Source organism: Vanessa tameamea, chromosome 21, assembly GCF_037043105.1.
Source record: "Vanessa tameamea isolate UH-Manoa-2023 chromosome 21, ilVanTame1 primary haplotype, whole genome shotgun sequence".
NCBI classification, from domain to species: Eukaryota; Metazoa; Arthropoda; class Insecta; order Lepidoptera; family Nymphalidae; genus Vanessa; species Vanessa tameamea.
The window spans coordinates 477,133-489,242 of record NC_087329.1 but is presented as its reverse complement, the minus strand read 5'-3'; the positions used below and the strand labels follow the sequence as shown (position 1 = coordinate 489,242).

At 33.9% G+C, this 12,110-nt stretch overlaps 1 protein-coding gene across 1 annotated transcript; it reads right to left on the bottom strand.

Moving 5' to 3' along the window:
• Positions 1–219: 219 nt before the first annotated feature.
• LOC113395220 (luciferin 4-monooxygenase-like) lies at positions 220–11,470 on the bottom strand. The gene is made up of 11 exons (XM_026632787.2): positions 11,278–11,470; positions 10,435–10,642; positions 9,144–9,339; positions 8,550–8,696; positions 7,726–7,876; positions 7,081–7,215; positions 6,254–6,385; positions 4,448–4,528; positions 2,426–2,572; positions 1,560–1,725; positions 220–970 (listed from the first exon to the last, which is right to left on the bottom strand). Exons 1-11 carry the CDS (start codon positions 11,353–11,355, stop codon positions 843–845), a joined length of 1,569 nt encoding a protein of 522 aa, XP_026488572.2. The 5' UTR covers positions 11,356–11,470; the 3' UTR covers positions 220–842.
• Positions 11,471–12,110: the final 640 nt, after the last annotated feature.

Sequence of the window (12,110 nt, the reverse complement as noted above, 5' to 3'; positions counted from 1 at the left end):
TAGTTATATATAGATATAATTTGATTGTAATTGGAAACTTCCTTATATATATAGGTATATAGAGGAAAATACGTTATATTGTTGTATAACTTATTAATAGGACTAATTATTTATATATATCAACATTTATCCGTCTCTGTATTATATTTAATATGTTAGGGGAACTAGGTAAAAAAAATAATTTTCAGTTAGTATAGAAAAAAAAATAGAAAAACTTAATTGAAATTAAAAGTTGTTTTTATTAAACAAAATCTTAAATTAAACAAAAAAAAAACAACGATATAAATTAAAGTACTTATTTAATCTTATTTAACAACAACATAATCAGAGTCTAGTCTGGGGTAAGAAGCTATGATTCGTAATACGAACATATATTACGGAACATGACCGTGATACTTCAGAATATGGTATGTGACGTTTACTATAATAATTGTCAGCCGCTTGTCAATATTTCACGAGTGAGATACGAAGCGAATTCTGCAGAAGGGCTATTCTGTAACAAGAAACTCGAAACTCACGAACAAACGCGGGTTTTAAATGTCAGATTGTGATATACGACATTGACCACAATAATTATGATATTTATTTAGGATACGCGTATCAAAATATCGTTCCACTATAAAAAGGGTGTGATTATATCACAAGTGACATACGATGTGAATTCTTACATTATCGCACTGTAGACCTCAGTTAGATCTTATTATTTCGGCTGTTAAGCTGTGACATGTTACATAACATGATTCAAAAGTGGCTTACTTTTTACTTAGTTGATATAGGATATCAAGATAGCGGCCACTATATTTAGATTCTTAAAATTTAATACACTCCTATTACAAGGATTATTATTCTCTTGTCATACTTTTAACCATCTGCTGTAGTTTGTTTCTGGCAACTTTTTGTGATGACGTAAACGGTAAACTCTCGAGGAAAACAACTCCGCCGCGCAATTGTTTGTTTTTTGACAGCTTATCTGAAAAAAATTAAAAAAATTAAGTTCTAAGAAGTTTTTTGTGAAGGCTTAATATACAGAAGCAACGTGTCCATTTGCTTGAATATTATTTATGCACCTTCAGTTTTTGAACCGTAGATCAATGTCAGATTATCTTTACTCTCAATTCTAATTGGTTGATGGCGTGCGATGACGCGATAGACGACCAATGAGCGTTTAGTGTTTAGTAATATTAGTAAATCTGACTTTGACAAGCGTTTCAGGAAATTTAGATTCGGGACTCCTTTGGGTACAAAGGCAATATTTATATTTATAGTTATATTATCTGACTCTGTCTGACTTTTACACGTAAAATAACTATCAAAGTTGTCATTCATGTTATTAATTCATAAAATAATTCTAACTTATACAATTGGAAAACCAATTAAATAAATTTCTATAATTATAATTTTGTTAAAGGTTTATCGCGTTATTAATATCTTATGGTGACAATGTACTTCTGACCAATTTCGATGACGATTTGACAGACCTCAATCGCTTTTGGACTGACTCAGGAGGCAGTAGACTTTCCTCAGAGCGGATATTGAATTATAACACAAAGGTCGCTCACTTGCAACAAGATCCTTTATTTCCTGAGCGCTGACTTTGTTACCATTTTCTTGCACCACACAAGCGACTGGTCTCTCGCCGTCGAGGGGATCACTGATACCAATTACACAGACGTGCTTCACTCCAGGATGCGTACTTATTAGTTCTTCCAGTTCCATCGGTATTACCTGTACACAAAATACATTTTATAGATTTTTAACGAATTACTAATATTCCTATTTTCCCTTTTAAGGGTTTACACTTCCAAAGGTAGACCCTTAAAAGGGTACAGATGTCAAACGGCAATCCTTAGTATTGTTGTGATCCGGTTTGTAAGGTGAGGGAGTCAGTATAACTACGGGCGGTGGTCGCTACTTATCAAAAGGTCACCCATATTATTATAAAAAGAGGTAGATCTGTGTCATTGACCTTGTTCGAAAGGGCGTTCCGATGAATATGCTGCGCGGAAACCCACCCGTGCCAATTGCGGAGAAAAGTTTCAGTTCAGTTCACAGGGTCGTTCAGCACAAAGTCTCGTCCTGGACTAATTTATAAGGCGACCAAGGCGTTCCATCGTGATTTGCGCGTATCAATTACGTAAAAATGTCGATAAAAAATATTCAAAATGATATTAAGATAAGTATTACGCCTTATATTTCGATATTAAAAAAAAATAAAATAAAAGGTATCTTTTATCTATTTTGAAACGAAGAGCAGTTTCGAAATGTTCGGTAGTTTAACATACTGTGAAATAAGGAAGCAACGATATTCAAATTTTGCTATGTCACGTACATAATATATCCAAACCAATGGCTCTGACATATACCGGATAACGTCCTCTCCTCCTCGTCTTTTTTGGTACATAATATAAGTTATATAGTTACTCACATGAGAGTTTCTGTATTTAATGAGTGCTTTAAGCCGGTCCACGTAGAAGTAATTGTCATTTTCATCTTTGTATAATAAATCGCCCGTTTTGAAATAGCCGTCTTCCGTGAACGCCTTCGCAGTTTCCTCGGGATCATTGTAATATTCCTAAAAGTAAATATATGGATATATATACATATTTAAGAAACTAGGTGGAAGCATGATATTAATTTTTATGTCAAAAGAAAACATATAAAATTCCTTTATCCAATATAGAAGCACACTTACTCATTTTGGAGCAGAAAGTACTCCGACATGAGAAGAACCGGCGAAAGAAAGCCAGCGGTTTTTTTCGTCAATTTGTGATTTTTTTCGTATTTTATACCTAAAACCTGACGACTAACTCCTAAAACAAGCGAAGCCGCAGATGGCAACTAGTATATCATATATGGGAATAACTTTTCGAGATTAACAGCAGTACAATCTCAGCAACCAAGAAAGCGGAACTTAAGAAAAACACACGTTGTCTGACACACTCCAGTCCTCATTACAGGAAAATACAGACCACAAATTACTTATACAAACGAACAAGATTGTGTATCGTGAATATCACATATATTATAGCGAGATAAAAGATAATAGATCATTTAAATGTTATAAGGAAAAGGAGATAATGATCGTGCAAAATTATAGTGTCAATTAAAATGTACTTTGATTGAAAATCACTACATAGTATAAAACAAAGACGGTGCCCGCTGTCTGTCGGTCCCCATGTATGCCTAGATCTTTAAAACTACGCAACGGATTTTGATGCGGTTTTTAATAGATGATATGATTATATGTATAATACATACATAATATAGTAGAACAACACGGATGATTTTAGAGGTTTCTAATGTGATGTCGTAAATAAACACATTTTTTGCGCTTACATTGCAAACGTTGGCTAAACCCTACGATATAGATCAAAATAATGTACTACAGTATTGTACATCTTGAAAAGGTCTACAAAAAAGTCCGTGATGATATATGTCTATCTTTTAGGAATAACCCATAATAACCATTTTTGTTTTTCTTTACTTTTACGGGAAATGGCTACGAAGCGATTTTAAGCAAAACAGCGTTAATCCTTATCCAATTAAATACCTTAAATACATTAGGCATTTAATATAGATCAATATAACTCTTTACAGCAGGTCATTTACATGAATATATTCGAAGATATTACAGATTTAAAATGCAGGGACACAGCTGTTTGTATTGTCTAATGACAAAAAAGCTGTGAACGTTATATAGAAAGACATTCTGTACTATGTTAAGTATGAGCATTGATACCGTGCGAAGCCGGGTCAGGTCGCTAGTATTTTATATAATTTACATTATTATGTTATTAAAATAATTACGTAAACGCAATCAAATATAATATGTATCTGTATTTCTTGCCGGCTCTTCTCGGTAGAATCTACATTCCGAACCGGTGGTAGCATTACTTTAAATAGTTTGTTAAATGACGACTCAAAAGTGCTTGTAAAAGCCTACTTGAATAAAGTTTATTTTGATTTGATTTGATATTAAAATGTTCGTAAAATATATTTTTTCTAGAAATTGTGATGTGCTGGCTTTTAATACAATAGACAAACATAATCTTGTTACTCCTGTTATATACATAAGGTTCGTAATTCTTTTGTGGGGAAATGTATACGGTTTTACAACGATCCCTTTAAATAGTACCGAGTTTACAATGTTTCTATTGCAAGGTTAAAAAAATCTGTTAAAGAGCGTTCGCGCGCTAAAGTCTATTATAACATTAAGGACTTCTCAGATGATAGCACTGGGATGATTTTGGAATGAAACGATAGATCGAAACGAACAGGTGGTTAAAAAACACACATTTCTGACAAAACCGCTGAATTTCTACCTAAATCTGTTTCTTCCAATCAAAAAAAAAAAAATCATGCATCTATGCTGAATGAAGAAATTTTAATTTATATATTTTAAATAAGTAATTTAACAAACTTTATTTGATTTTTTAAATTAACATACCGTAAATCTCGGTCCTTTTGCCCATAATTCAGCTGTAATGTACGGCTCTTTCACTTCCAAGCCAGTCTTTGGGTCGATCAGCTAAAAATGCAACAAATCAATAAATATTAATTTATTTAATTAGTTTCTGTTTGCGTAGCGTAGCCATGACTCATGAATATGTTAAAGGTAGTATTTGATTATTCCATAATTTCATCGGGTCCTGTCATTTTGACATATGACACTTAAAACTGTACTAATTACATTCACTGTCAAATAATAGACCAATAAAACGCATGAAAATCCTAAAGTCCCTCGCCCTATAAATGTTGAATGTTTGTTGACGTTTGTGTTTAGTCCATTTTGCTCTTTTTTATGTAAATATATTAAATGTAATAAAATTAAGTTGTGAATTGTTTTTGTGAAGTCCAATTGAGTGTTATATTTTATTATATATAGTTTAGAGTACTACCAATTATTTTTAATTTACCTTATTATTAACCCTTAATGTCTGTGTTGTTCTAGGTTAAGGATTAACAAGGAAATTGCTACTACTATGCTAGTCTTCAAAATTTAATTGAGTTTGTTTCCTCAACCATACCGATCAATCTCTTTCTTGTCTTCTCCATCCTAAGTGACATTGCCGAAATAATCTGTGCCCTGTCGGTACAACTAAAAGCCATTCAACTAAGAATTGAATTGATTCTCGGGTTTTTTTATTGCAACAATAAGAAGGTCCATTAACTTCATTTTTCCTACCTTTCGAAACAATGTATAGCGGACGAATTTTGACCAATGACCTAACACTAATTCCTATTAAATGACTAAAATGACGGTTATGTTTAATGACTTAAATATTTTCCCACGAAATTCCTGCGATAGTGCAAGTCACACCGGGCCGATGTTTTGTCAGATCACATTTTATTGTGATGAATCATTTTGAGGTTTTCCTCGTCTTGTTTATATGTAACTTGATTTGCGCTCAGGTGGGATGTTATTATGTGCCACGTGTCTCGTACCGGCAATACTTCGTGTCATTCGTTTTATCTTTATATTACATCCCCCCTCGGTCTAGTGGCTTTTACAGCGTTATCAAGATCCGAGGTTTAAAACCCGGACAACTTAAAAGTAATTGCGTTTTTTTTTTGTCGAGATTATCCATCCCATCGGCTTATAAAAACGAGGGAGATTAGAGATTGCACTTATGTTTGTGAATTGAATGATGAATTAGAAACACAAAATACTGGTAAGCTTCGATGAGACCCGCCTAGATCATCATTTCATTTATTCTACCAAACTGGAAGTTTAGTTGATAGTTTTTGAATTGACTATAATAAATAAATAAATATTGCACAACATCACATACATTACTCTGATCCCAATGTAAGTAGCTAAAGCACTTGTGTTATGGAAATCAGAAGTAACGACGGTACCACAAACACCCAGACCCAAGACGACATAGAATACTAATGAACTTTTTCTAAATCGAGTCGGCCGGGAATCGAACCGGGGACCTCGGAGTGGCGTACCCATGAAAACCGGTGTACACACTACTCGACCACGGAGGTCGTCGACCATAATTGATTGTGATTACGGGGGATATGACATTTCAGTCATCAAGATCATTTAGGTCATTATATTTCTTGTAGCAATTACTGTGTTATTATCTATGGGCGAAGATCATAAGATCTCATTATCCAGCAGCCCGTTTGTAAACAATGTGTCTTCATGATTTCTTCATTATTTTCCTTTAAAATACTCGATATCTATTTTAATCACCAAGCTAACTTAATCCTTATATTATTACTTTTAATATGATCTAATTACCTTGATTGCGTATATCGGTAAGGGTCTTCCACAGCTCTCATTTGGTCCTGTAGGATTGGGGGCTAAGACGGATCCCATCATTTCTGTCTGACCGTAAGCCTCCAAGCAAATTGCATCTTTGGCTAGCAATTCCTGGAATCATTGATCATTTTCAAAATTTTCTTAACAAAGAATACTTGCTCTATTAATGTATCTTGGTATTTTTTAAATATGTTATAAATGTATTAAAAAAGATTTCTTTCTATCGTCCAGTTCTGCGGAGATATTTACTAAAATCAAACTCGAAATTCACCGCAGAACACGATCGTGAAATTTAAGAGGTGATATTCGATATTGACTTCAATAATGATAATATCATTTGAAGTATATACTCATTACATTTCAGAAGAAATCTTACAGACTAGCAATGAATTGCGAGCAGGATGCAGCGGACGAAATGCCCCGATTTGAAAAACGTGATGGTCTAATAGAAACATGGAAGATGCAATTTAGAACTGACATCGGTTGAACAGTTTACCCGTTGTTTACCAAGTTTGATATACAAGTAAAGCCAATGGGCTTGTAAAATTAACCTTGATATGCGATTTGAATAATCTGATTGTACATAATGACTGTAATTTTATCCTCAGTGAATCATTTTAGAACCGAGAGCCCAGTGGCTTGAACGTTTGAACTACTAAGATACTCATTGGAGCAGCTTGGTGAAATAAGGTTCAAACCTTCTCCAAAGCCAATTAAAAGTGGTGAGGGCCAGTCTCAGCCCTTAGCCCAACACTGAGACTTACAGGTTATATTTGTTTTTTATTGTTTATTAATATATACATTACCTTGAACTGGACCATAATTCCTGGGTAAATTTTTGAGCCAGCGATGCCAATATTTTTGAAGCAGGTGAGATCGACTTTGTCTTTCTGGCTTACGAGGTACGTCACGAACGGTGGACTGAACAATCCTTGGACAGGCTGTAAATATATTAAAGGTTTTAAATAATTAGTAAATAAAATAAACGTTTTTATTAATATATGATGTATATCTTATTTCTTGATCTCATTGACTTATATACGTTCCTTGTGGTATACCACAAACATACCATCTGTTATGTTTATATTTATATATAATTTTAAGGTTAGAATTACAGTATTTATTTTTGCTAATAACTCAGGAACGGCGAATTTAACCTTAACCCTAACCTACTTTGTAAAAAAGGTAGGTAGTCCCTAACTTATTTTGGTGCATTCGCATATTTTTTGTTATAGTGGCGTTAATACGTAGATACCGTTTGAGGTTTGACGGGTCATACATTCCAGACAGATTTAATATCACAATAAATCAACACTGATAACAAAACGTTACAAAGATGTTACTATGAAAGCCATTTACAATAATATAACATTAAGATGGGAATAAAAATCTTTTTTCCTCATCATAAAATATTTTACGAGGCTTAGGTTAAAGTATAATATATTACTTACCCTATATTTGTTGATGATATCAATAATGTGCTCATAGCTATCGGGTACTGAGGTCTGTAGCTTCGTATCTCCAATAATCACGTTGCCCACGGACATAAAATAATTCGATATCCAATTCACGGGTGATAGATTCAGGACAATTTTTTTCGGGCTATTTAGAAGAAAAAAACACATGTAGCAAAGTTAACAGAATCGGATCAGAATCTTGTCATTCAAACTTTTGCTCTCAAATTTGATCTTTAAATGCAACTAAATCTCTTAAAAATATATATTTATATAATATATATCACACTATTCAGAGTTAAAAAAGTAAAAACAGTTAGTAAAAGACCTAGTAGGTAAAAGGCCTTCTGAGTATGAGGCCTGTGCCTTATTCCACCACGCGGCTCCAACGTGTCTTCATCGAAACAAATGTAATGTCATCTAACATATTTCAAGTTTATTTTCGCTGTTTTCCTTCACCGTCGAGCACGAAATGAAATATTAACACAAATACACTTGAAAACTCAGTTGTGTGTTGTGTTGAACCCGTAATCTTCTGTTAAATTCAACGTCTCCTAATCACTGGGGCATCACGTCTTGTTAATTATTTAATTAGTTATAATTTCTTTCTCAATGAAATTGAAACTTTTCGTAGTGTTTAATTGAGGTTTCCTGCGGTATTTTGCCTGACTTCAAAGCTCGATATGGATTGTAAGATAACATTATAAAAGTTAAAAGACTTTGATCTTGTGACTTTATAAAATCAGTATTATGTTAATTAAGGAAAATTGCATAGAATATAAACATACGTTAAATTAATAATAGTAATTTGTCATACTTACTGTTTGTCGTAGTTGTACTGACGCAGCAGCCATACTATTTTCAACAGGAAGGGCTTGTGGTTGAATGCGACTATCTTTACCTTTCCGGTGGTGCCACTCGTACTGACCAGGAACGCGTATATTTTGTCAACATCGAAGTCTGCAATCCTACGATTAAATATCACATTATATATTTGAAGGCATTTCTTTGAAAAGAGTGTCGTTACTGGTAATCTAGCGGAGCATTCTATCTATGAAAGCGAGGCGGCCATTTTGATAATGAAGAGAAAGCTCAATAGAATAATTTAAGAATTTGGGCAGATCAATTTACATAGAATAACGTAAACAAGTTTACGTAAACACAAATATAAATGAATATTCTACAAAACAACATCGAACACTGGGTAGTTAAAAACATGGATATTAGTTAAAATTTTCAACAATATTTACAACGTTATTGGCGTCAGAAACTTTCCCCAGACACAGCACATATTAACGTTGTACTCAAATTTGACCTTGAAATGTTAACTTTCATCTCACTAAAAGGAATTTAATTAAACAAACAATTGACTTGGTCATCTTTCGAATTGATAGATACAGGAATTAGAAACTTACTTGAATTTTTCCTCGGGTTCATTGTTATCGAAATTATCAATGAATTCCGTGAATGAACAGTGTTCCCCTTCATCGAAGCTTACTATCTTCGTAGTCAGCCCCAGGTCCTTAGCCACTTCGGAATATGTATTGTAGGACTCACTTTGACAAAATGCTATTTTAGGTTCAGTCAGCTTGAAGAGTGTGCGAACTTCGTCTGAAATAAATGTTACTTATTAAAATTATAGTTCGCGAACGTCTCTGGCTTTGCACTGGCAACATTTTCTGTTTTTCAATTTTTTCTGGACCTAATGATGGAATCGAAATTCTATTCTAATCAAAGGATCTGTAAGGACAAACAGACATTGATTTTGACGCGTTATCATTGGCCTAGATCTTCAACATTACGGTATTCATTTCATTTAAGGAAAATTTTAATAACGATGAAGGTTTTATGAGAATTTTAATGTAAAATAAAAACTATTAATTAGGTAAGTACAATAAGGTTGTATTAGAATGAACGATACATCACAAAGCAAAATAAAATAAAAAAACAAGGCACGTACGTATGTAAAAGTTTGTAGCAATACAAACACACAAGACGGAGAAATTTAATTTATAATATTGTCTTGTTATGTGACTTAATTTAATCATTTCCGTAAAATATTGCTGTGATAAATATCACGCATTTTTTATTGCGCGTAAAACAATTATCTCGCTTTTTCATTAAAGATTACCGTTTTCCAATTGCTAAGGTTAAAACAAAGAAATTATAAAGCTCGTCAATCATATTGTAAGATGTATTAGAAATGTAACAACAAACTCAAAACTCGCCGCCTAATAAGACCGAGACATGTCAAGAAGTGATTTATGATATTTACTATAATAGTATTCATATTTAAAGCATACATACATATATTACATACATTAACAGCCTGTAAATTTCCCACTGCTGGGCTAAGGCCTCCTCTTCCTTTGAGGAGAAGGTTTTTGTGCATATTCCAACGCTGCTACAATGCGGGTTGGTGGAATACACATGCGGCAGAATTTCGTTGAAATTAGACACATGCAATTTTCCTCACGATGTTTTCCTTCACCGCCGAGCACGAGATGAATTATAAACACAAATTAAGCACATGAAAATTGAAGTGTTGCCTGGGTCTGAACCCGAAATCATCGGTTAAGGTGCACGCGTTCTAACCACTGGGCCATCTCGGCTCACGAGTACCAAAATAGCTTATCACTATATACCCATTTCCATCATTTCACGATTGGTACGAGCGCGTTCTTATAGTGCAGATAGTAAACTTACCATATTTAAAAAACGGATCAATACCGACAATCGGCAAACCGTTGAAGAGAGCTGCGTAAAATGGAATATGTAGATTCACATGGTTCCTGCCTCCTAGGGCAAGTACGTCACCAGGCTTCAGACCGAATGCTCTCAAAGCCCTGGCCATCTTAATAGAACGAGATAAAACTGATGCATAGGATTCCTCCTCGCCTGTTGCGGCGTCAATCTAAGAAATCAAATGTTTTATTCAATAAAAATTTAAGGCATTCTACATTCGAATTGACTTATACTCGTTACAAGAAATAAGTACTAAAACGTACCCAAGCGAAATTAAATATACTTTTAAAAATCCTTTGAATCATATTATTTGTTAAATCTATACTACTATTATGAATGCAAATGTAACTTTGTCGGTCTGTCTAGTTATACTAAACCAATTGAAAGCAGGCTTGAACCTAAAGGAGAAACATAAGCTACTTTTTTAAGCCGAACACCTGACGACCATCCCCTTAAACGCGACATTTATTTATGAATTTATATCGACTCGTAGTTTTTTAATTAAACATAGTTGCCACAGTATTCATCCTTATTTCTTACAACGCCATTGTATATGGGCGGTGGTGACCACTTACCATCAGGTGACCCATTTGCTCGTCCGCCTACCGATATCATAAAACAAATATATATATTGTTTAAAATTGAATGAATTATTTATCCGTAGATTAAAATCTATCGAACTGAATTTCGATTAAATTATGAAAACTTTAAACCGACGTGAATACTTTTATAAATATCTATTATTTTTTAAGGTACAAATTTAAAATTTAAAACAATTGATTAATTAAAAATTTGATTACATACCTGGCATATAACATTGTCGTGCGTCTTCATTTTGTCGAACAACAATTGACCGATACTCGTATCGATATTGGAATCCATACTGATATTTATTTGAAGTAAGTACTCGTATTCATAAAACTCGTTAAACTATTATTAATCGACCGCGAATAATAACAATACTGTCAAAAGTACGGAGCAACTACCCTGCGAAGAAGTCGACTCGTGTTTGCGAAGAATACGATGAATACGTGTAATAAATATGTAGGTAAAATTTGCGCTTAAGGAAAAATATCATTTGATACACGTTAAACTACTAAGTTTCTACAACCACGTAAATCCCGAAACAGTTTATTATATCTCCGGAAATGACTCTCACCTTTAAGCTGGTTGTAACACTGGACAGGCCTATGCAGAATTTATGTCATAATTAAATCATAAATTGCATTAAGAGACCAATCTCTCATTGTACTTTATTATGGGTATTAATTTGCTAATTATGTTATTATACTAGTTTTTCTAGGTTTTTTTTTTATGTTATCGGTAGGCGGACGAGCAAATGGGCCACCTGATGGTAAGTGGTCACCACCGCGCATAGACGTTGGCGCTGTAAGAAATATTAACTATTCCTTACATCACCAATGCGCCACCAACCTTGAGAACTAAGATGTTATGTCCCTTGTGCCTGTAGTTATACTGGCTCACTCAACATTCAAACCGGAACACAGCAATACTGAGTACTTCTGTTTGGCGATAGAATATCTGATGAGTGGGTGGTACCTACCCAGACGGGCTTACACAAAGGCCTGCCACCAAGTAAAATTCTTACACGCACATACACAAACACTCACACAGAA

Coding starts and splice junctions, on each gene's coding strand:
- LOC113395220 (XM_026632787.2), bottom strand. CDS start 11,355: ATGGATTCCAATATCGATACGAGTATCGGTCAATTGTTGTTCGACAAA. Junction 8,697..9,143: donor GAACCCGAGGAAAAATTCAA/GTAAGTTTCTAA, acceptor ATTTAATCGTAG/GATTGCAGACTTCGATGTTG. Junction 7,216..7,725: donor ATATCATCAACAAATATAGG/GTAAGTAATATA, acceptor ATATATTTACAG/CCTGTCCAAGGATTGTTCAG.